The 25,625-nt window shown below is 40.3% G+C and overlaps 1 protein-coding gene across 1 annotated transcript; it reads right to left on the reverse strand.

Annotated features, from left to right (window-relative positions):
• Positions 1-8,330: 8,330 nt before the first annotated feature.
• lta (lymphotoxin alpha (TNF superfamily, member 1)) lies at positions 8,331-24,715 on the reverse strand. Its single transcript, XM_072393392.1, has 5 exons — positions 24,632-24,715; positions 18,639-18,762; positions 15,088-15,136; positions 14,840-14,872; positions 8,331-9,075 (listed from the first exon to the last, which is right to left on the reverse strand). Exons 1-5 carry the CDS (start codon positions 24,688-24,690, stop codon positions 8,732-8,734), a joined length of 609 nt encoding a protein of 202 aa, XP_072249493.1. The 5' UTR covers positions 24,691-24,715; the 3' UTR covers positions 8,331-8,731.
• Positions 24,716-25,625: the final 910 nt, after the last annotated feature.

Raw genomic sequence — 25,625 nt, forward strand, 5'->3', positions numbered from 1 at the left:
TGTTGATGAAGAGATGGTTTTACTCGTTCCAGCAGTTCTAAATCAGCGCTCACTCTCCACAACAGGAGCAACACGAGGCTGCGTTACAGTAGCCGGGCAGTCTGTGCACAGATGTGACAGCAGCCTGGTTACATCAACAGATTCTGATATGATACAGCGAGACGGGGTCTTCTGCGCCATGACAACTGCTCCTCAGTTTATTAAAAGCTTTCCTTTAATGTCTGCTGGGACAGCTGCCGACTCGTTTTTAAAGTTAATAAAACTGTGGAACTGATTCCCAGAGAGAGCGCCAGCTGAAGACGGAAAAAGCACAACAAATCTGGAGGGAAGCCCACACTGAGTCAGGGAGCCCGACTGGTTCTGTCACTCTGAGACAACCGAAACAGTGCCATCATTTTTACAATCAAGACAAAACAATGCAAGACATTATTGAATATTGTATGTGATTGTGATACAACAGCCTTACTTCCCAGTGAGAACAGAGGAAACTGTGCGCTCACATCTCTGAATTTGTCTTTTTTCCAAAGAGTTGATTTCCTCTAATTTTAATCAGCTTTTCATGTACCTCCTTCCTGTTTTATTTTCTTTGTCTCTGCTCCCTTCTTTTACCTTTGCCCCAGTCACGCTAATAATGAGGATTAAGATCAGATTTATTGTCATGAAATTTCTCCTCTGCATTTAACCCCTAAAGAACGCACACATGCACAGGGTCACAGGCTCATGGAGACAGATGCCATGTGTAACGGAGTGAATGGTTACGTTTATTGTTGTTGTGTGTGGTGTGTTGGCTCTGGGGCGTGGTTACGTCATCAGTTGCATCTGATGGACGTCAGTATTGGGACAGATGCGTCCGAGGTACGTCGGTTCCTTGTTAGCAGTTTGTATGCTAGTTATTTTTAAATTCCTTTATTAAGTATTTCCATTCCTTTGCAGCATGTGTGAGTTAACCGTGCCTGACCAGCGTTCTCGTGTGAGAATAAACGGCCGGTGCAGGCGAAACCAAACCAGTCTCAATTTCTAAAAACACAATGCAGGGTATCATCAGAGGGAACTGAACCTGCCAGTACCAAGGACTGGCATGGTTGCACATGCACTGGAGCAGTGGGCAGCCAATCACAGCCCAGTGAGCATGGGGTATGGTGCCCAGCTGTTGGTTCTGAGTGGCGAGCGAGGGAATCAAACTGCCAACTTCCAGTGTACAGGATAATTGACTCTAACCACTGAGCCGTGGCCGCCCCCGGTGCCTCACGGCTTCGTCGTTCCTTCCACACAATGACTGATTCCCACCTGGCTGTGATCACTCATTACTCAGATAGAGCCGTCACTGTTCCATCGAAATATGACTTTTTATGACCCTCCAAAGGTGCAAGATGATGACAGATTATTTATAAAACCAGTTCCTGAGGATTCTTCCACGCAGAAGGTAAATTAAGGTAAAGAGGGCCTCTCTGGTATTCTGGTTGTGTTTGGACATGTCAAATTTCAGTATCAACATCACAAAGGCAGTTAGGAATGAGATTTAGTCATCCATCGAAAGCCTACAGCCTAAACATTTCACAAGGTTCAATGTAAAAATCTAAAAATAAACTTTCCTGGATTGGCTCCACCAAACATCAGATTTAAATCCCAAAGAACATCGTTAAAGAGATTTGAAGTGATGGGAGATCTCAGATTTAACCAGATTTGGCAGAAAGGGGGACTAAAAACAACAAATTCCATCCTCTGAAAATAAAAATGACCACACAAAGTGAGCAAAAAGGTGAGAAGTTCCACACTTCTGACTGTTTACTGGCAGGTCCGACCATTACAAAAACAGGGAGGATGACAACATCGATAAATGTCTTGATAAAGATACGTGTCGTGCGTGTGGGAGTGCGGAGCTATGCTTAAATTATGCTCATGAGCACACTGTTTGTGACTAAATATTTCTCTCTCACTGTGTATTTTAGTTGCGGTACAATTGCACCATCTGTGTTAGGTTGCCTCACAGCCAGAGGGTTGCAGGTTCAACTCCCGGCTGGTTCTTTCTGTGTGGAGGCTGCATGTTCTCCCCGTGGATTCTCTCCGGGTCTGCATAAAAATTTAATTAAATCAAATTTAAAGGTCCCATTGCATGCTTTGCCATGTTTTGTGGTTTATCTACAGTGTAAAAAATCATGTTTTATCACCTTAAATGTCACTAAAGTCTTTAAAAGAAAGAAAAAAGGAAGTATAAGCATGTTTTTGCATTTTTATGTAGTTGGAACGTAGCTAATTGTGATTCTCCTGTACTTTTCAGCTCGTGGTACGGGTCTTAAGAACCAGTACGAGGCAAGAAGACTGAGGCTAAAAGTGAAGGTTGCTCAACAGTGAAAGAGCTCGACTCTGAACCTCAAACAGAGACTGAAGCTGTTTTAAATGTCTGTTTATCCAGCCTTCTCCCATCCACCAAAAACATGCATGAGAGGTTAACTGGTGTCTCTAAAATTGTCCTTAGGAGTGTGTGGTTGTTTGTCTCGTGTGGCCCTGTGATGGACTAGAAAATGGATGGATGTGTCAAATCAGCTCTAGTCCATATTTCTGCTTCCACTATCAGTAGTTTGACTGTTTCCTTATGAATATCATCCTGTTGCATCCTGATATACTGTTTGACTCTGTCGTTATGAATGTCTATAAGGAATTTCATCAGGACCAAGAGTAAAAATAGATGAGGCTGGAAGCCAGAGTCTCTAAAGTATTTAAATCAAGACCTCGAACAGAGGAACCAGGTCCTAGGTGCCCTGTCTTAAGGTGTTATGTTCCACAAATGATTTCCATAAGCAAAGTCCAGACACCTTGGTTCTATCTTTATGTGTCATAAGTTTTTCTCTAAACCTCCTCGTACCCTGTATCTCTTATAGGAGATAGACTGACTCTTCCAAGGTGCTGCAGCATCGATCAGGTCTAGTTTCTCCCAAAACATGCTAACAATGTCTCAACCAAAAGGATATGCCAATAAATTACCAAAAATAAGTTGATTTAACCAAAAACTGATATCAACACGAAGTAAATTGTATATTACTGCTTAATTTTCAACTGTTTTCATTGAATTTTGTGTTCCTGGTGACATATTATGCCCTTTTCTGAGGTTGTAAGAGGCAGGATTTGTTTAAAATACCTGATGGTTTCAGCCCAGTGGCTCCGGCAATTTCTGGTGGTGTTGGGTGGTTGTTTGTTGGGTTTTTTGAGGGCTTGCAGTAGCCCTTGGAGGTCACCTCTGGGGTGGAGAGTGAGCCTCCTTCACCTCCTTCTGGTGAGGTGAACAGGGACTAATCTGTTACCAGGAAGAAATAAATCAGTAAATAAACCATGAGGAGTTATTTCTGCATTAGCTAAGCTGTTAGCATTAGCTGCTAGCGTTAGCTGTTAGCTGTTAGCGTTGCTGTTGCTAAAGAAGGAAATAAATCAGTAAATAAACCATGAGGAGTTATTTCTCAGATGCTTCCATTTCCCTGCTCTGAAGTTCAGGCTCTGAGAGCTGGAACTGATCCTCTTTGTGGCTCAGTTCCTTCAGTCCAGCGTTGAACTGGACCAAGTTGTTAAAACAGTGGGATGAAAAGTGTTTGCTGCACATTCACAGTCTTTAGCTAACTCTGCTGGAACATTAGCCTCAGATTTAGTTTATCCACTGGGCTCTTATATCCTCTGAGGCTGCTGCTGGATGGAAGATGCATGCTCCTCAGTACAGCTGACAGCAGAACATTTCCACCAGAAGCTGGCTTCATCCGTCCAGCAGGGTGGATGTGAGTGGGATTATTTATCATTATTTATGTTTACTTTCAATGAGTCTTTTCTAAAATCAGATATGTATTTATGTCTGTATTTGCCTCCTTTTCACATGTCTTCCAGCGTTTCTTTATGTATTTATGCTCCATTAGGCGAATAAACTGAATAGAGATATTGTAAAATGGAAATAATTTGACCTATAATAGGTCAAATTAACTTACATGCTACATTTTTTACATCAAGCCTTGCCTAAATGAACACACGGTCCGTTCAGACTCCATGTCCCCTACCATCTGCAGGGGGCTCGGAGTAAAGTCGCTGCCCCTCCACATCGAAAGGAGTCCACTGAGGTGGTTTGGGTTTCTGATTAGGATGCCCCCTGGTCGCCTCCCTTTGAAGATATTTCGGGCACATCCAACTGGAGGGAGGCCTCAGGGCAGACCCAGGGCACGCTGGAGGGATCATATATCCCATTTGGCCGAGGAACAACTTGGGATTTCCCAGGAGGAGATGGAGAGGGATGCCTGGGTTTCCCTTCTGGACCTGCTGCCTCTGCAACTCGACCTCGGATGAGCGGAAGATAATGGCTGGATGATGGATGGATGAATCAGCACATCGGGAGTCAAATGATACATCGTGTCAACGTCCCTAACAACAGAATCAAATGCCTGTACTGTTCAGAGTTAAAGAGACAAATACAAATGTTTAGACGCATGTAAAGTGGAAATAAAAGGAGTTTGAGAACATGATTTTGCTAAAAGGTGCTTCATGCTGTTACTGATTGATTCTGAGGGTGGACCCTTCAACAAGGTGACCTTGAGGAAAAAGTATGACCTCATCTCACAGGCCCCTCCCTTTCTCCTGTGCTTCCGCTCTGCCCCTCCTTTCATGGTGACTTGTGTGTGTAAACGACAGTAATGACAAATGTTTGGGCAGCGCACACCTCTTCAGTTCAGGGGAGAATATCTGTCAGCAGGAAAAAAAAAGAGTTAAATGTTGACAGAGGAAAACATTAAACTAGAAACCACCTGCTGGTTAATGCACAGGCTGGAATGCAACTATTCAGCAGATTTAAGTCAACCCTGTTGTGTTTGAATCTGGAACCTGCACCATTTAGTGGGGATACTCTGCTCAGTTTCCCCACAGCTGACATTAATCTTGGGGCAAAGTGAGAGTTTCAACACAAGTGACCAACTATTCTATTTATATTATATGAGTTAGACAGTTCTGCTTTAAGAGGCAAAGCATGTTTAGCAAACCTTTGGATTTAAGGTCCAGTGTCGACAGCAGACTCACAGCTAGCATGTGGCTCTACTGTCACTTTATTGATGCACGTGGAACTGCTCTACAGTCACTCTGTGATGCACGTGGAACTGCTCTACTGTCACTTTATCGATGCACGTGGAACTGCTCTACTGTCACTTTATTGATGCACGTGGAACTGCTCTACTGTCACTTTATTGATGTACGTGGAACTGCTCTACTGTCACTTTATTGATGCACGTGGAACTGCTCTACTGTCACTTTATTGATGCACGTGGAACTGCTCTACTGTCACTTTATTGATGCATGTGGAACTGCTCTACTGTCACTTTATTGATGCACGTGGAACTGCTCTACTGTCACTCTGTGATGCACGTGGAACTGCTCTACTGTCACTTTATCGATGCACGTGGAACTGCTCTACTGTCACTTTATTGATGCACGTGGAACTGCTCTACTGTCACTTTATTGATGCACGTGGAACTGCTCTACTGTCACTCTGTGATGCATGTGGAACTGCTCTACTGTCACTTTATTGATACACGTGGAACTGCTCTACTGTCACTTTATTGATGCACGTGGAACTGCTCTACAGTCACTTTATTGATGCACGTGGAACTGCTCTACTCTCACTTTATTGATGCACGTGGAACTGCTCTACAGTCACTTTATTGATGCACGTGGAACTGCTCTACTGTCACTTTATTGATGTACGTGGAACTGCTCTACTGTCACTTTATTGATGCACGTGGAACTGCTCTACTGTCACTTTATTGATGCACGTGGAACTGCTCTACTGTCACTTTATTGATGCAAGTGGAACTGCTCTACAGTCACTCTGTGATGCACGTGGAACTGCTCTACTGTCACTTTATTGATGCAAGTGGAACTGCTCTACTGTCACTTTGTGATGCACGTGGAACTGCTCTACTGTCACTTTATTGATGCACGTGGAACTGCTCTACTGTCACTTTATTGATGCACGTGGAACTGCTCTACTGTCACTTTATTGATGCACGTGGAACTGCTCTACTGTCACTTTATTGATGCACGTGGAACTGCTCTACAGTCACTTTGTGGTGCACGTGGAACTGCTCTACTGTCACTTTATTGATGCACGTGGAACTGCTCTACAGTCACTTTATTGATGCACGTGGAACTGCTCTACTGTCACTTTATTGATGCACGTGGAACTGCTCTACTGTCACTTTATTGATGCACGTGGAACTGCTCTACTGTCACTCTGTGATGGAGCTACTCTGCAGCTGCATGTTGCCAGTTATCGCCAGCTGAGCCAGTTGTAAATGCCAACAGGAAAATATCCTCCTGCAGTGCTGCTATATCAACACGTTCCTGGAACCAAATGAAGAGCTCAGTTAGTGCACGGATAGACACCAAACTTCTGCGGCAGAGTCCTGACCAAGTGTCAGTATGTGGTGAGTTAGGAGTGAGAATCTGCTGTGGAACTGTAATGTTGGTTTGTCCCTTCTGGGCTCCTGTAGCAGCCCAACACAGCAGGTTATGAATATTCATTATTCTTCCAGGAGATCGCTCTATATGTAACACGCTCAAACTTTAGGTAGGTAGAATTGATTATTTATCAGCAGGTGCTACTAAATGATCAGGAATAAGCGAAGGAACACTTTTATATGTAGACGCTTGCTTTTTACTTTTTCTGAGAACGTCTTACTGTATATCTGGGCTCATCCTCGTGTTGATTCTGTGTTTTGACAGTTGTTTTTCAGCCTCTGTGAAAGCTATTGTATTAATGCAGACTAACAGGGGCATTCCTGCCGTTTTGTGTAATTCAAAACGTCATCGGAGGCCTGACATTAAACAGCCTGACGAACCATCCATAAAGAACTTCAAAGGCACGAGTGAACAAAGAGAGCAGTGTTATAGGAATGTGTAGGAAAGTCAGAAGCCAGCCTTCCAGAGGGGACGTCATGATGCATGCTTTGTCCAAACTCTGAATTTCCTCATTTTAAAGGAGATGACAGGTGGTGTTAGCATGGGTGAGGTGTGGGCCTCACAGCAGGACAGTGTTTATCATGTCAGTGCTGGTTATAAACCATTGGTAACTGGGTTAAATCCTGTTTACATCATCGCTGAGATGAGCTTTTAGGAGGGACTTTCTTTGTTTCTGGTTTTGAAAAACCTCTTCTGTTAGATTTATCAGAGTGAACCTGATCCAGAAGATGAATCTTAATGATTTGAATGGCTTTTCAGTGAAAATCTGCCTATATTTCCTGTTTTTTTCAGCTTTTTGACGGCCTTTGTGCTTCAACCCTTTTTCTTTCATTGTGATAAAAGCACATACATGTAAAAATGTGCTCTCTTGGCTTCCCTGTTTTATATGTTAAAGCATTATGTGCTGGGTTATGCTGAGCTTTCAGTCAATTACTCCCTGAAGTTGCCTTAATGGAATCAGGCTGTAAAATATAGTGGCTAAAAGGCTGTGTCTTCACATAGTTTTTAAGATATTTTGCACTGTATCATTAATTGTAGGCTATAAATATATGGCTTTTTATTCATTTTAATTCCGTTTCGTCGAAGCAAAGTTAAACTTTTGCAGTGCTTAGTCAAAACCTCTCTGGTCTTGTGATGGAGACACACGTTTATTCTTTTTCTCATGTACAGATCTAAAAGAAAAATACCCTCGGACCTCGGGTAAATCACACAGTTGCACGAGGCTTCTTCGAAATTGCTCAGCTTCTCATTGGGTATGCTTGATCAGTTTTATACGGAAATAGAACGGTTGAGATTTGGATAATTCATAGCAGAGATGCAGTAATTAATACGTAAGAAAGCATGTTAAGTTATCTGTGAGGGGGACAATCTGATCAATGTTGGCGCTTTAGCGCCACAGAATCCGGTCAGAGGAGCTCAAATGTTTCAGTCTACATGCAGAGGAAACAGTGTGACTGATGTTGCACCAAATATGTGGCTTCCTGTTCTGCACCTCCTGCTCAACGCAACACCTAATTAAGTATCACCGGTTTCAAGCAGCGTCTGAGTGCTGCATAAACAGAATGAATCACTGGTGTTCAACAGGGCTTTAAAGCCATCTCTGGTATGAGAGGAATGTCTTTTCCACTTTGTGTGGCACCTTTTTTAGTTGATAAATGGCTTTACGGGCGGAGGAATAAGATATGTGAAGCATAAAAACTGCTCAGAATACACGTGCCAGATTTCTTTTACGTCTGATTTGGTGGAAGGTGGCGCCACCATGTGGTCACCCATCAGCTGTGAACAGTGGGAATAAACAAGTCAGCTCACAGTCTTTGAAAGAATAATGTTTATTCCTTTTTCCATTTGTAGTTCCTCCTTGTAACCTAGCAACCACAATATTATACTCAATGTCATAAATTACACAAATACATAGCACTGAAACAGGCCATATTCATGCCCCAGTCTTATTCACATTCATTCACAATTTACACCGCCAAGAAACACCTCCCAACAACTATAAACAAGTTTTTATGCTTATACCAAGTACATTTTCTAACACAGGGCCTTTTTTGAGAACCTTACCTGAGTATAATCTGCATTTGAAACATGTTTGATGGAGTTAGTGTTCCATGTTGGCCACCACGGGGATTAAAAGACTCTTTTAAAGACTTTTGCATGTCTTATCTGGATAAAATATCGTATCAAAACTCTATGAAAAGGCAAAGTTGAAACTGTATTACTACACCCTGCAAATATCACACCAGTCCAGCTGCTAAGGGAGTTGAAAGGCACCCCAGAATGTGTTCTCTTTTTCAATTTTACCTGTGATATTCAAACTAACGCTGTCGTTCTCCGTCAGTATGACAATCTTGCCCACCCACACGGAGCTGCTGTTTGTGGCCGGGACCTCCACCAGGATCATATGCTTTTTACCAGAAGTGGCATTTCTTATCAAAATGACAGATTTCTTCTGGCTTTCTTGCTTGAAGCGGACTTGGGCGTATATGAAGTAGTGGCTTCTTTCCTTGCAGTAGATGGACTTATTTTGCAAGCGGAGGGAGCAGGAGTCGCATTCAGGATATGGTTGCCAGTCAATGCCAGTGTCAGTGGTCAGAGCTGTTGGAGATATTAGAGAATTAGTCACTCAGCTATTCATCCACGTCCCAGGCTGCTGTTATGATATCAAACTTAGTTTGAGGAGCTTAAATATAATATAAATTAATCCCAGTAAAATTGTAATGAATCGGATTTCTCAAAATTGGACTAATTAACCCAAATCATGGGCCTGTAAGTGCTCTGTGCATGCGCTGTGTTCCAGTTCCTGTTCCAGGCTCTAAGCTGGAAATAACAGAAGAAATCCGTGTGCAGATGGTGGTAAATAAGAATAGCTGAGATCTCGATGTTGCTCAGCATGTAAAGTTCTCTTTTGGTTCCACCAGAAACATCCCAGAACAACATCCTGTCACCTGTCTTTGGTCCGTGAATCTTCCAGCGCGTGGAAAAGTGTGGTCTAATCAAACGAAGCCTTCTCAGAAGTTCAATAAGTACAGCCTGCTCCCTCATATCTGCACTAACTCCTTGATGTTAGGATTTCTCACCCTGATACGCTTTGTCACTTCCCATGAATTCAAACTCACCTCATCCTAAAGTCTGTCTTCTTACCTGCTTCTATAAAGCTCTCTGTGAGTTTTGTGCTAACTTTACCACAGCCTGCCTCATGCATCTCTCTCTGAGGCAGGAGAAACCTCATCAGAAGTCCCCGCCACCTCCAAACTCTGCTCTTTCACCACCATCTAGACTTGGAAGTTCAACAGTGACTCACTGAAAGTATGTATTTATTGTAAAGCCAACAACTCCTTTGTGATTTAAAGAGATGCAGCGGAGTTAACGCAGCAAAGCACTTTTACTCCAGTTTCAATAACAGCTGCATTTTATCTGAGACCTGTTTCCTTTTTCGACTCTAGAGCTTTCGATGAAGTGAAATGAATCTTGTTATTTCTTTGGTTTTTCCGCTGTCCCTCTGGCCTCATGATGGTGACACATAGACTTATTTCACAAATTTCCATGCTTTCTCTTCTTCTAAGAGCCCAAACTTGTATATTTTTCCCTTATTCATCGTTGTTTATGGCATTCTTGTCATTCGGTTCGTGCTTTAAGCGTCTTTTGTTTTGAAATGACCGCTTTTATTGAGTTATCCTGTGTTCGTTGCGCTATTCCGGAGAGGAAGAACACGCTGTTAATCTTAAATAGACAAGTTAAGGACCAATTTAAGTGATTGCAAAGTTTAAGTGCTCAGGAAACCTCTGAAGACCAGAAATAACAAACAGCTGATCAGCCAAAAATGATCTAAGAATTCTTGTAGAATCTTTTAATGAAAACTTGTACCAAACCATTTCAATAATCAGCTCAGCAGCATCAGTGCAACATGTCCAGTGCACTGAACCAAGTTAAAATACATATATATATTTTAATATATATAAATAGCTGATAGTTATTATTCATCATTGTTTATGGCATTCTTGTCATTCGGTTCGTGCTTTAAGCGTCTTTTGTTTTGAAATTACCGCTTTTATTGAGTTATCCTGTGTTCGTTGCGCTATTCCGGAGAGGAAGAACACGCTGTTAATCTTAAATAGACAAGTTAAGGACCAATTTAAGTGATTGCAAAGTTTAAGTGTTCAGGAAACCTCCGAAGACCAGAAATAACAAACAGCTGATCAGCCGCTGCATTTACATGCATTTAGGCATGTAGAGGAGCTGAAGACAACCTGCTGAAGTTCAAACCGAGCATCAGAATGGGGAAGAAAGGGGATTTAAAGTGACTTTGAACGTCGCATTGCTGTTGGTGCCAGACGGTAACTCCAATAAGCAACCAAGGAATGTAGATTTCTGAGGAAACAGGCTACAATTCACACAGGCTCACCAGAACCGGACCGTAGAAGATCGGAAAAACGTTGCCTGGTCGCAGTCGAATTAGTGGCGGAACAGAAAAATGTGATTTCTGCTACCTGGTTAATTTGTTTTAATTCTGAAGGGACAACTAAGGAGTTAAAGCAAGTTAACTGAAATTTAACCTTTTAACGCAAAATTAGCTTTTTAGGCAAGATTATCGGGCGCACTTCTCTGAATATGTCAAATTTAACGCGTTAACGGGTAGATACGAATCAGAATCGGCTTTATTTCACCAAGTATGTAGATACATACCTACATACATACCTATGTATCTATATCTATACCTATCTGCAGCAACTGTGTGATGCTATCATGTCAATATGGAGCAAATTCTCTGAGGAATGTTTCCAACACCTTGTTGAAAGTATGCCACGAAGAATTAAGGCAGTTCTGAAGGAAAAAGGGGGTCCAACCTTTTACCAGCAAGGTGTACCTGATAAATATATATATTTATATGCCTGTTTAGCAATGTTTGTTAGCTATATCGAGCAGAATTTTCTGTAAATGGTGCTGTATAAATCTGTTGCTCTTTAAAGGATTTTTTTCTAGTTAAAACTGATCATATAACAATAGAATAGACATTTTCTGATTCTAAGCCATGGTTGTTCTTTATTAAATGATCCAAATCATTCCAACTTTAATCTGATTTGCGGTTGTGATTATTAAATCCGGGTTTATGCAGCATCCTTGTGAAAAACCGGTGGCAGCGTGACTTTCACCTAAATTGTCAGGTCGCACAGAGGCTCTTAGGTTTTTTGTACCTTGTCTTATCACTTCCTGTTTTATTTTGAAATTAACAACTCCTCTTGTTTCAGATAACTTGCTCTTCCTCCTGTGTCTCATTGTCTTCCCTGATTCCCAAGTGTTTCCACCTGTTCCCTAAAATGGTTCTAGGAACTGAGGGCTGTGGTCCCTCTTCCTGAAAAGGTTCTAGGAACTGCAAAAGGTTCCTACAGTGGGAATGCACCTAGAGTAAGGTTGCTCTCTCGGTGGAATTATTGGCTTTAAACCATGTGAGATACTCCTGCAGTGACTTAAATAGATCGCTACAGTACTCAGTAAAATAATAGCTCTTGTGAATGTGCTCTTTCACTGGAGTTTAGTAGGAATAAAACTTTAAACTCACAGGAGAACAAGAGGATAAAGCTGGGCATCAGATCACCAACAACTTGCTGCCTGCTAGTGTCAGGTCTCACAGAGGCTCTTAGGTTTTTGTATCTTGTCTTGTCACTTCCTGTTTTATTTTGAAATTAACAACTCCTCTTGTTTCAGATAACTTGCTCTTCCTCCCGTGTCTCATTGTCTTCCCTGATTCCCAGGTGTTTCCCCCTGTTCCCTTGGCTCCTCAGGTGTATTTAGTCTCGTTGCCAGTGTGTTGAATTGTCTTTTCTTCCTCTAGCCTCCAAAGTGACCAAAGCCTAAGTATTCCAAGATCTTGTTTATTGATGATTTCCTCCTCGAGAGTGATTTGATATCTTGCCCTTCCTCCTGTGTCTCGTTGTCTTCCCTGATTCCCAAAGTGTTTCCCCCTGTTCCCTTGGCTCCTCAGGTGTATTTAGTCTCGTTGCCAGTGTGTTGAATTATCTTTCGAGCGTTCTTCCTCCAAAGTGACCAAAGCCTAAGTATTCCAAGATCTTGTTTATTGATGATTTCCTCCTCGAGAGTGATTTGATATCTTGCCCTTCCTCCTGTGTCTCGTTGTCTTCCCTGATTCCCAAGTGTTTCCACCTGTTCCCTAAAATGGTTCCAGGAACTGAGGGCCGTGGTCCCTAGTTCCTGTATGTCTGAATGTAAAAAACGGCCCTATTCCTGAGGTTCTAGGTTCTAGGTTCTAGGAACTGCAAAAGGTTCCTACAGTGGGAATGCACCTAGAGTAAGGTTGCTCTCTCGGTGGAATTATTGGCTTTAAACCATGTGAGATACTCCTGCAGTGACTTAAATAGATCGCTACAGTACTCAGTAAAATAATAGCTCTTGTGAATGTGCTCTTTCACTGGAGTTTAGTAGGAATAAAACCTTAAACTCACAGGAGAACAAGAGGATAAAGCTGGGCATCAGATCACCAACAACTTGCTGCCTGCTAGTGTCAGGTCTCACAGAGGCTCTTAGGTTTTTGTATCTTGTCTTGTCACTTCCTGTTTTATTTTGAAATTAACAACTCCTCTTGTTTCAGATAACTTGCTCTTCCTCCCGTGTCTCATTGTCTTCCCTGATTCCCAAAGTGTTTCCCCCTGTTCCCCTTGGCTCCTCAGGTGTATTTAGTCTGCGTCTTGTTGCCAGTGTGTTGAATTATCTTTCGAGCTTTCTTCCTCCACAGTAACCAAAGCCTAAGTATCCAAAGATCTTGTTTATTAATGATTTCCTCCTTGAGATTTTCTGTTGTAAGTTTTAGCCAAGTGACATTTTGTTTGTCTTTGTCATTTATTCAGTAGTATCTCCAGTAGAGGAGTGTCTTTGATTTATAATTATAACTTTCATAGCAACTCCATTAGAAGGAGCCTCTTTTATTTATTGATTTTGTTAAATTTCTATAGAGCCTCAGACGGTTCGGAGAGGGATAAGTTTATTTGTAAGATTTATAAAACCTTTTGTTTTCTCCTCCTAGCATGAAGAGAACTTTCTTTTGATAAGTTTTATAGTCTCACTCTCCTAGAGTGAGTTAGGAATTTATAATCTATTATTTTGCTCTTCAGGTGACTATCATTATATAGATAAAATCTGATTATTGATTCTACCCTGCATCTGAGTCCAGTGCTTTCACGGATCGTGACATAAATCTTGTGGGAAAACCACAATAAGCTAAAAATAAAGACAGAAGTGCAGCTGGTATATAATTAACATTGAACTGCTACTATAAGCAAATGTCTGTGGATGTATTTAAATGTAAACTATTTAAATGTTATATTCTTTTAGGTTTTATGAACAGGACCCTTTAATTACAAGCTGAATAAAGGCACCCAGCACAAAGCTGATTTCAGTTGTAATCTCCTTGCATTTAGCAGACTAAGTATCCGCTGACAAACTGATATCTGTAGCTGTGGGTGGTAATTATGCCGTAAGTCTGCTCAGCCCACACTGCAGCTCTGCTCGGGGTTTGTTGTGGTTTCAGGAACCCACTTCAGACAGGAAAGTATCGGCGTAGTGGGAGGGACTGAAAACATGACAAGGATATTTTGTGTGTCCTCATCTGTCTCAGCAACAGTTTAGTCTTGAGTATAAATCACTGTAATTAAAGTCTAAGTAAGAACTTTACATCCTTTAGTTCTGTGAAACGGCGCGTTTCCTTTTGGGTTTACTGCAGTGAAACCAGTCTAAGGCTGCTTTTCTCTCCACTGGAGGGTTTAAAATGTTAATGCCACCTGGAGTTTCTTACTTCTAGAAGATGTAAGGATGAAGGCAGAGACCAAAAAGGACAGAAATAGGGGAACTCCTGTGAAACAACCACAACTTTCCCAGCTTGGGAAAATGGTTTCCAGTGCTGTGTTGAGCCTGAGTCACTTAAAGAATTCAGATGATGAGTTTGTTGTCATTTACTTGTTTTGCACCCACTTCCCCTCAACCTGCTGCATCCTCATCTGCTTCACTTTAAGACTTCCTACGTGTCTCAGAATGACTTTCATCCTCTCCAAGACTTTATATGACTGTATATTGTTGTCCCGGAAGTTTCTCATCACTACAAAAACAAAGATCTGGATGTTTGGCTTCATTCTAAGCAACAGCGGGCCTCCTTTACAGTTAAATCTGTCTGTGAGGGAAAGTGATGAACTCTAATCTGATTTGTCTCTGAACTTTTTGGTGAAACTTTTCAGATAAACAACCAAAGAGCAGGATTTTAGGGTATTAACACACCAACAACAGGATGCTGTTAATAAGAATATCTGTACATGATGATGATTCAAAAACTGAGATGAGAGGAATGTGCACTTACTTGGAACCAGTTGGATATATGAGGCGGATTTTCCTGAAAAGCAACACAGTTTAAATGTTTATTTGCTGTTAAAATGAACATTCACATTGAAAATGTTCAGTTCTTCCTCTGATCGCTCAGTTTGACGATTCTCTACAACAGTGTGATTAAAAAAGAAAAGAAAAACTAAAATTAAGCATCATTAAATAGCCATACTTTGTAAATAACTTTAAAAGGCAGCATTTCAAGTCAAATTTGAAGTAATGTACCTGTTCGACTGATATTGTCTTGCATCAGGGATTGAGAAGAGGTGGTGTCCTAAAGAGGAAGGAAAACATCTCCATCAGCACAAATCAGACATGTTTTACAGAGTTTTATTCTCTAAAACAGTTAAATTAATCTTAAAGTGGAAGGAAAACATCTCCATCAGCACAAATCAGACATTCTTTACACAGTTTTATCCTCTAAAACAGTTAAATTAATCCTAAAGAGGAAGGAAAACATCTCCATCAGCACAAATCAGACATGTTTTACACAGTTTTATTCTCTAAAACAGTTAAATTAATCCTAAAGAGGAAGGAAAACATCTCCAATAACACAAATCGGACATGTTTTACACAGTTTTATTCTCTAAAACAGTTAAATTAATCCTAAAGAGGAAGGAAACCATCTCCATCAGCACAAATCGGACATGTTTTACACAGTTTTATCCTCTAAAACAGTTAAATTAATCTTAAAGTGGAAGGAAAACATCTCCATCAGCACAAATCGGACATGTTTTACACAGTTTTATTCTCTAAAACAGTTAAATTAATCCTAAAGTGGAAGGAAAACATCTCCATCAGCACAAATCAGACATGCTTTACACAGTTTTATTCTCTAAAACAGTTAAATTAATCCTAAAGAGGAAGGAAAACATCTCCATCAGCACAAGTCGGACATGCTTTACACAGTTTTATTCTCTAAAACAGTTAAATTAATCTTAAAGTGGAAGGAAACCATCTCCATCAGCACAAATTTGACATGTTTTACACAGTTTTATTCTCTAAAACAGTTAAATTAATCTTATAGTGGAAGGAAAACATCTCCATCAGCACAAATCAGACATGTTTTACACAGTTTTATTCTCTAAAACAGTTAAATTAATCTTATAGTGGAAGGAAAACATCTCCATCAGCACAAATCAGACATGTTTTACACAGTTTTATTCTCTAAAACAGTTAAATTAATCTTATAGTGGAAGGAAAACATCTCCATCAGCACAAATCAGACATGTTTTACACAGTTTTATTCTCTAAAACAGTTAAATTAATCTTATAGTGGAAGGAAAACATCTCCATCAGCACAAATCGGACATGTTTTACACAGTTTTATTCTCTAAAACAGTTAAATTAATCCTAAAGAGGAAGGAAAACATCTCCATCAGCACAAGTCGGACATGCTTTACACAGTTTTATTCTCTAAAACAGTTAAATTAATCTTAAAGTGGAAGGAAAACATCTCCATCAGCACAAATCGGACATGTTTTACACAGTTTTATTCTCTAAAACAGTTAAATTAATCTTAAAGAGGAAGGAAAACATCTCCATCAGCACAAATTTGACATGTTTTACACAGTTTTAGTCTCTAAAACAGTTAAATTAATCCTAAAGAGGAAGGAAACCATCTCCATCAGCACAAATTTGACATGTTTTACACAGTTTTATTCTCTAAAACAGTTAAATTAATCTTATAGTGGAAGGAAAACATCTCCATCAGCACAAATCGGACATGTTTTACACAGTTTTATTCTCTAAAACAGTTAAATTAATCTTAAAGAGGAAGGAAAACATCTCCATCAGCACAAATTTGACATGTTTTACACAGTTTTAGTCTCTAAAACAGTTAAATTAATCCTAAAGAGGAAGGAAAACGTCTCCATCAGCACAAATCGGACATTCTTTACACAGTTTTATTCTCTAAAACAGTTAAATTAATCTTAAAGAGGAAGGAACACATCTCCGATAACACAAATTGGACATGTTTTACACAGTTTTATTCTCTAAAACAGTTAAATTAATCTGAAAGTGGAAGGAAAACATGTCCGACAACACAAATCGGACATGTTTTACACAGTTTTATTCTCTAAAACAGTTAAATTAATCTTAAAGAGGAAGGAAAACATCTCCGATAACACAAATTGGACATGTTTTACACAGTTTTATTCTCTAAAACAGTTAAATTAATCTTAAAGAGGAAGGAAAACATCTCCATCAGCACAAATCAGACATGTTTTACACAGTTTTATCCTCTAAAACAGTTAAATTAATCCTAAAGAGGAAGGAAAACATCTCCGATAACACAAATTGGACATGTTTTACACAATTTTATTCTCTAAAACAGTTAAATTAATCTGAAAGTGGAAGGAAACCATCTCCATCAGCACAAATCGGACATGTTTTACACAGTTTTATCCTCTAAAACAGTTAAATTAATCCTAAAGAGGAAGGAAAACATCTCCATCAGCACAAATCGGACATGTTTTACACAATTTTATTCTCTAAAACAGATAAATTAATCTTAAAGAGGAAGGAAACCATCTCCATCAGCACAAATCGGACATGTTTTACACAGTTTTATCCTCTAAAACAGTTAAATTAATCCTAAAGTGGAAGGAAAACATCTCCATCAGCACAAATCGGACATGTTTTACACAGTTTTATTCTCTAAAACAGTTAAATTAATCCTAAAGAGGAAGGAAACCATCTCCATCAGCACAAATTTGACATGTTTTACACAGTTTTATTCTCTAAAACAGTTAAATTAATCCTAAAGAGGAAGGAAAACATCTCCATCAGCACAAATCGGACATTCTTTACACAATTTTATTCTCTAAAACAGTTAAATTAATCTGAAAGTGGAAGGAAAACATTTCCATCAGCACAAATCAGACATGTTTTACACAGTTTTATCCTCTAAAACAGTTAAATTAATCCTAAAGAGGAAGGAAAACATCTCCATCAGCACAAATCAGACATGTTTTACACAGTTTTATACAATTTAATAGATTTTGGAGGGGTTTCACGAGGCTGGAGAAGATTTAAAGTGAGGAACTTCTGCTTTACGCTGGTGGACGCAGTCCATGATGTCATGATGTCATGATGTCATAAAAACAGGTGACACAGAGTCGTTGTACTTCCTGCTTGTGCTGGGTTACATTATCCTGTCAGTGCTGTAAGTTCTGAAGTGAAATTTCCCCCATTCAGGGAAGAACGACCCAGGCTCAACGGATCAGAGACAAAAGGGAACATTTAGAAATAGAATAAGCTTCTTTGTCCTGTTCCACCACACCAGAGAGATGCTAAAACCTGTAAGGATCCAACAAAGTGTGTGTAACGGTGAGTAAATGAGGATTTTACTGAACTCAGCTGCTCAGTTTGACACTAACGGCCCGATCCAGCTGACAGATCCTGTTGTTCATGACGTTACTGCCACCAAGAGGCAAAACTGAGCATCATGAAGGCAGAATTTAGGATTATCTTGAGTAATTAATAGCCCAAAACGGGATTGTTTGGTATATTTCGTGTTTTTCTAACACTATTTTACTAGAATTAGTTTCTACCTGAGCAGAGAACTTTGGAAGGAAATATATCAGCAGCTCAGACGTCTGCATTTTGGATTAAACGGTTAATAATATATGAGAGGATCTACTTTTAGGTTCAACTGTTTATAAATCTGTTGAGTTTGTTCAAGAGTAGAAAACATGACCAGATTTGCAGGAACACCTTAAAAGGCAACGTGACATCACAGCTTAGAGGAAAGGAGGGTGAGAGATACTGACCTGCTCTGACTTCGGTTTGTTTAAAGCAAAAAGTGCAACCAGTAACAGCACAGAGATGGTGAGGAACCCACACCACACCTGCAGCAGCAGGTACCTGTGGCAGGACCGCGACCGACCCTCCATCCTGTCAAACACACACAGAAACACGCGAATAAGCTGCCAGTAAAAGTCTGGGAACCCTTTCCACTTTTAAGATCAGGCTTAAAACTTTCCTTTCTGATAAAGCTTATAGTTAGGGATGGCTCAGGTGAGCCTGAAACATCCCATAGTTAAGCTGCTATAGGCCCAGACTGCTGGGGGACCTCATCTGTCCCACCTTTCCTCACTTTGCTCTTTTCCCCCTGTTTAATTTCTCAAATGATTTTATGTCCCTGTGACATTATTGTGGTTATTAACTTGTGTTTCCCTGTTCCAACAGATATCCTTTGAATGGTGTTATGGTGTTTTTCCTCCTCTTTTCCCTCTTTTCTGTCTTCTCAAACCCCAGCTGGTCGAGGCGGATGGCCACCCTTCCTGGTTCTGGTTCTGCCAGAGGTTTCTTCCTGGTTCTGGTTCTGCCTGATGTTTCTTCCTGGTTCTGCCAGAGGTTTCTTCCTGGTTCTGGTTCTGCCAGAGGTTTCTTCCTGAGTCTGGTTCTGCCAGAGGTTTCTTCCTGGGTCTGGTTCTGCCAGAGGTTCCTTCCTGGTTCTGGTTCTGCCAGAGGTTTCTTCCTGAGTCTGCCAGAGGTTTCTTCCTGAGTCTGGTTCTGCCAGAGGTTCCTTCCTGGTTCTGGTTCTGCCAGAGGTTTCTTCCCGAGTCTGGTTCTGCCAGAGGTTTCTTCCTGGGTCTGGTTCTACCAGAGGTTTCTTCCTGAGTCTGGTTCTGCCAGAGGTTTCTTCCTGAGTCTGGTTCTGCCAGAGGCTTCTTCCTGGTTCTGGTTCTGCCAGAGGTTTCTTCCTGGTTCTGGTTCTGCCAGAGGTTTCTTCCTGGTTCTGGTTCTGTCAGAGGTTTCTTCCTGTTAAAGGGAGTCGTTCCTTTCCAGGACGGGAGATTGGACTGAAGACAAGTTTCGGTCCAATCTGTAGGTTTCCTTAGCTCGGATATTATTTTTGAATTGGCTCCATATGAATTAATTGGATTATGATTACAATGAATTGAATTCCAATTGGCTTGAATTGGACTTTATTACTTAAGTGCCTTGAGATGACTGTATTTGTTGTAATCTGGCGCTTTATAAATAAAATTGAATTGAATTGAATTGAATTTTAAGCACGTGTGTTAGAAAAATTGACTAACAGACAAAGGCTTGGTCCCCACTGACAGATGTATAGATAACCAGGAGTTTTCTGGAAATATCAGGCAGAAATCAGAGAAGCAGGACAGCTGTTGCTCCTTCTCCATTCATCGAATTATTTTTATTCTCCATTCATTTTTACTTGTTCACTGCAATCATGAATTACTTCTGTTATTTCGCCTGCATTACATCATTAGGATGAACCATTTTAGAGAACACTCACATTAAAGGTCTACTTTTACATATTTCTACAAAATAAGACTTATCAAAATTAGTTTTACACCAAACAAACATTTTTCCTTTTAATCAGTCTATTACACACATCCTCTTTGTCCTCTCCTTAAAAGAGTGTTCTCTTTATAAAACTGTACATAAAGTACAAAAGTAAACCAAGAAATCCCTCAGAGGCCTCAGAATTTTACTGGGGAGGGGAGAACAACACAGGAACCTTCTCTCTGCAGATTCATAAGGTTCTCCAAAGAGTGGTTGCCTCCCTTTACCTTTTATTAGGTAAAGATAACGATCAGTGGGGAGACAACATTCCTTCTTAAAACACAGCTCCCTTTGTCTCCCAACTTCTCCTTGTGGAGTTTTGATATGAAATGGCCTCTCTGGCTTTTATTTAATGATAATAAGCAAACTTTTCTGACAACGTGTCCCGACTCTTTCCGGCTCTTCTTCGACTCAAACTCTCATCTCTGTTTCTGTTTCTGTATTCAGCAGACACTTTTATCCAAAGCGACTTACAAATGAAGATATAACAGCTTTATAAAGCTAACAATAAACTACATAGAAGATATAACAAGCTATATAAAGCTAACAATAAACTACATAAAAGATATAACAAGCTATACAAAAAGCTAACAGTAAACTACATAAAAGATATAACAAGCTATATAAAGCTAACAATAAACTACATAGAAGATATAACAAGCTATATAAAGCTAACAATAAACTACATAGAAGATATAACAAGCTATATAAAGCTAACAATAAACTACATAGAAGATATAACAAGCTATATAAAGCTAACAATAAACTACATAGAAGATATAACAAGCTATATAAAAAGCTAACAGTAAACTACATAGAAGAGATAACAAGCTATACAAAAAGCTAACAATAAACTACATAGAAGATATAACAAGCTATATAAAGCTAACAATAAACTACATAGAAGATATAACAAGCTATATAAAGCTAACAATAAACTACATAAAAGATATAACAAGCTATATAAAGCTAACACTAAACTACATAAAAGATATAACAAGCTTTATAAAGCTAACAATAAACTACATAGAAGATATAACAAGCTATATAAAGCTAACAATAAACTACATAGAAGATATAACAAGCTATATAAAGCTAACAATAAACTACATAGAAGATATAACAAGCTATATAATAAGCTAACAGTAAACTACATAGAAGAGATAACAAGCTATATAAAGCTAACAATAAACTACATAGAAGATATAACAAGCTATATAAAGCTAACAATAAACTACATAAAAGATATAACAAGCTATACAAAAAGCTAACAATAAACTACATAGAAGATATAACAAGCTATACAAAAAGCGGTTACATGCTGCCATTCCGACATTGGCCTCCAATAAATGGTGACACTTAATTTTTTATCAAACGTCCCGTCATTCCGACACTTTTTTCCTCCTATGGTCGGAATGGCGGTATGTTTTTTTTTTTTAACATACCGCCATTCCGACAGTTCCTTTTAATAGCCTATTTTTTACCCAAAACATTTTACACTAATGAAGGCTGATATGCCGGCGCGCGTATTTGCGCCGGCATATCAGCCTCGCAAACAAACTTTAATAATCTATTATCAAAATCCCCTGAATTTCAAATATAAAAATACAGATATTAATGTAACTCTGGCGAGACTGAAACTGATTAAGCAGAAATACAGTGTCAGTGACCTGTCAGCAGCCAGCTGGAGCGGAGCTCTCCACAGAGCCCGTGCGTCTTTTGCCCGCTGTCATCATATGCAAAAGTAATAATTGCAATTACAGATATCACGGCTACGGCACAGGACACAGTTGCGAGCACTCTGCCTTGCCTTGCCAATAGGAGAGGAGAGAAATGACAGCATAGAACGTATAAAACACAACAAAATGCAGTAAAAACGTTTATTCATGTAGTTCACGTGATTTATGAGTACTCGCTCCAATTTTGGGAAGCGCGGCTGGGCTTTGCGCATTTGGCACAAACACACAGCCGTTGCGCAAGGCTTTATACAGCCTGTTGATATCTTAAGGACCTAACTGGTCACACCTGGGAGTAAATGTCATGTAGATATTGTTTTTACATGACATTACAGCTGAACATATAGCTTTCATCCACAAACCAACGTGGGAGAGCCCGAAGACGCATGTGCCAGACGCACATAGGCATGCGTAAAACCAATTTTGACCACTTCATGCTGTTTATTTGCTTTCTTTTAGTTAACTTTCGTTTCTTTTGGATTCTTGTGCGTGTTATGGAGCTGTTTCGGTCCATAACATAACTTAATTTTTTACTAAACGTCCCGCCATTCCGACACTTTTTTCCTCCTATGGTCGGAATGGCAGCATGTAACCACAAAAAGCTAACAATAAGCTACATAGAAGGAACCCAGGAGTCCGACTCTGTCAGAGGGGACAGAGTAGAGATAGGGTGCAGGCATAGAAGGAAGTGCAGAAAGACTTTATTATTCACGTTTTAGCAGTTATTTGGTTTATTTAAGTGCAGATGTTGTCACAAAGGCGCATCATCAACCACATCATTGTGAAATGTTGGTTGACAAATCCATTTTTAGACAAAATGTGACCTTTTCTTGTAGAATTTTGGCTAATTTTCGGGTCCTACTTGCACCGAGGATTTTCTTTTGGGTGCCAGGATTCTCAATATTGACCTTAAAGTCAGAGTAAAACTGAAATAACTGCAGAACAATGTGTTATGAACTACTCTGTCAAGCATAGAGTTTCTGTTTCTGTATTTATCAGACGCTTTTATCCAAAGCAACTTACAAATGAAGATATAACAGCGATATAAAAAGCTAACAATAAGCTACACAGAAGGAACCCAGGAGTCCGACTCTGTCAGAGGGGACAGAGTAGAGATAGGGTGCAGGCATAGAAGGAAGTGCAGAAAGATAAAGTGCAGAGATAGAGGGGGGAGGGAAGTACAAGGTAAGTGCTGGGATAGGAGATGCTCTCTGAAGAGCTGGGTTTTCAGGAGCTTCTTGAAGATAGACAGGGACGCCCCTGTTCTGGTAGCGCTCGGTAGGTCATTCCACCATCGTGGGACGACACATGAACAGAGTTTGGATTGTCTTAGGCGTGGTGTAGGAGCTGCTAGACGACAATCCTGGGACCAACGGAGGGACCCAGTTGGGACAGAAGCCTTTGCAAGAGCATTCAAGTAGATGGAGCCGTTCCATTAAGCTCTTTGTAGCTAACATCAGGGACTTGGATCTGATGAATTTGATGATCTCTGAAGCCGCTTTCATGCTTTCTGGCGTTCACTCCACGTTTATGATGGCCACAAACATTCAGAATAACGATATTATCGCCACATTAGAGCAATTTATCTTTGTTTTAGTGCCACGGTTATGTCTGCAGCTGTTTTCACATGATTAAATTGAATATTGAATATTGAACATTATGCAGGATTCAGCAGTAATCGTATAAAAAAAGCCTGTCCAGTTTACTCTGCAGCCCCCCCAGAGAGGCTCGGCCCCTTTACCACAGAAAGCAACAGTAAAATACTGTTTATAAGGAAGAATCTGTTGCTGGTTGGTTTCTTCTGTGGCGTAGATCTCACATTAGATGAGGCGTTTACACCTCCATATCTTCCATGAGGGCAAATAAGACCAGCCACGCTGCTTTTAAACAAATCCCCAAGAAACCATGTGTTTGGAGGGCAAACTGAGGAAAAGCTGTGACTACTAATGCTGCATGGAGTTGTTTTCACCTCTAACATGACTCAGATGGTTACTGCTCTAAAGTAAAAACACTTAAACCCTGTTGACTTGGCAAATATAACAAGACCTGACCTCCCACACCAATTATCACCAGAAGCATCTACAGAGAAAATGCTGTGCAAGCAGTGCATTGTGGGTACGTGTGTTCTCCCCCTGCCTCTTCTTTCTCTCTGGGATTTTACCTTGGTGGGAGTTTTTGTTAAGATACCGCGGTGGTCTAGTTGTTAATGTGTGATGACGAGAAGTGAAACTCGTTAGCGTTTCCTGCCACTGACCCCGAACAGCGTGTGACCTTTAAAGTGACCTCAGGGTTAGCTGCAGGTGCAAACCATGTGGCACTGGTCTACATCCCTAACTTTAAAATGTGATGTGAGCCACTGCAGGACGGGTCTTATTGTGAAAATACTGACTGCAAGCTGACGGAAACTCTGCTTTATGATGAAGTTTTGATAAGATGGATCCATGAATCTTTTGGTCTCATTTTGGAGGAACTGTCTCTGATAAAAACAAGGTGGATCTATTCAGGTGTCAGTTACTGGCTACACAGTAAATTACTCAACAAATCAAACCAGAAGCAAACCCGGAAAGTAAACCTTCTTAATTCAGTTTTCTGCCCTGATGCGGACAGAAATAATTCCCTCTTTCCAGCCCCACAGCAGTAAAAGCCTTGACCACAAACTGCTGACTGAAATAGGAGTCAGGAATGTAAAACAACAGCATATCTTGACTCACCCAGCGTGTGTTGCGCTCTCGGTGTCCAAAGTTATCTGCTGCTTCTCTCTGAGACACATTCCGGGCTGACAGGGCCTTCCCTTCCACATGTGTGAGTGCTGGAGATGAGGTGGAAGTTTTTGTTCTGTGCAGAGAGTTTCACAGAGGAGGAGAGCTGCTGCGGTGTAGGTGGCTCCATTTGTGGACGGCATCGCATGAAACTCAGAGGCATGAAACCAAAATATCACGCAGAGCAGAGTGGTAAAAGGGGAACTAACACCAAATGTTTAACAATGGGACGCTGAGGGGTTGTAAAAGGTAAAAGGAGATCAGAAATGAGCTGAAAAGATGTAAAGTGATGAGATAAAGTAGAAAATGTGTGTGGTGCAGCCCCTCGCTGACACATCTTTGTTTGTTGTGGGCGGTTTGTGATTTCCCACGTTTATAGGTCACTGTCTCACAAACAAACATGACAGGGAAATTTCCTTCAGAGCAAGCTGTGCACCGATCAGATGTGTGATAAAGATTAAGAAGTTACAGCTCTTAATGCACCGTTTTACTCTGATATCTCCTCACATATCTGCACAAATTTCCACCAACTTAAAACTTTCTCACACATTTGACTTAAGACACGTTGGTGTTTTAAGGTTTTCCAGTTTTATTCTTACAAAGTGACTTTTCCCAAAAAGTCTAGACTCAGAATCCAAAGATTTCCATCATTTATTCACAGCTGAATATTAAAACTGAAGAATATCAGCAGTAGCACGTCTGAAAAGGTCCATGTCTCCCACTGTGGAGCATCCCCGCTTCTTTAAACAACAACCAGCTGTTGTTTAAACAGCTGGAACTGAGCAGACCAGCTGTTGAACCTCTGGGACAGGGCCCATCCTTGTCTGATAGAGGATTCCAGCTGCTGTTTGTATTTTATGTTTAATGATGAAGGTCTGGTTTGGTGTTGGTCCGTCACAAGACATGTTGGATATAGCAGAAAATGCACTGATCTTAAATTCCATAT

The sequence above is a fragment of the Leuresthes tenuis genome, unplaced genomic scaffold (assembly GCF_036924035.1).
Source record: "Leuresthes tenuis unplaced genomic scaffold, fLeuTen1.0.hap1 SCAF_10, whole genome shotgun sequence".
In the NCBI taxonomy this organism is placed as follows: domain Eukaryota; kingdom Metazoa; phylum Chordata; class Actinopteri; order Atheriniformes; family Atherinopsidae; genus Leuresthes; species Leuresthes tenuis.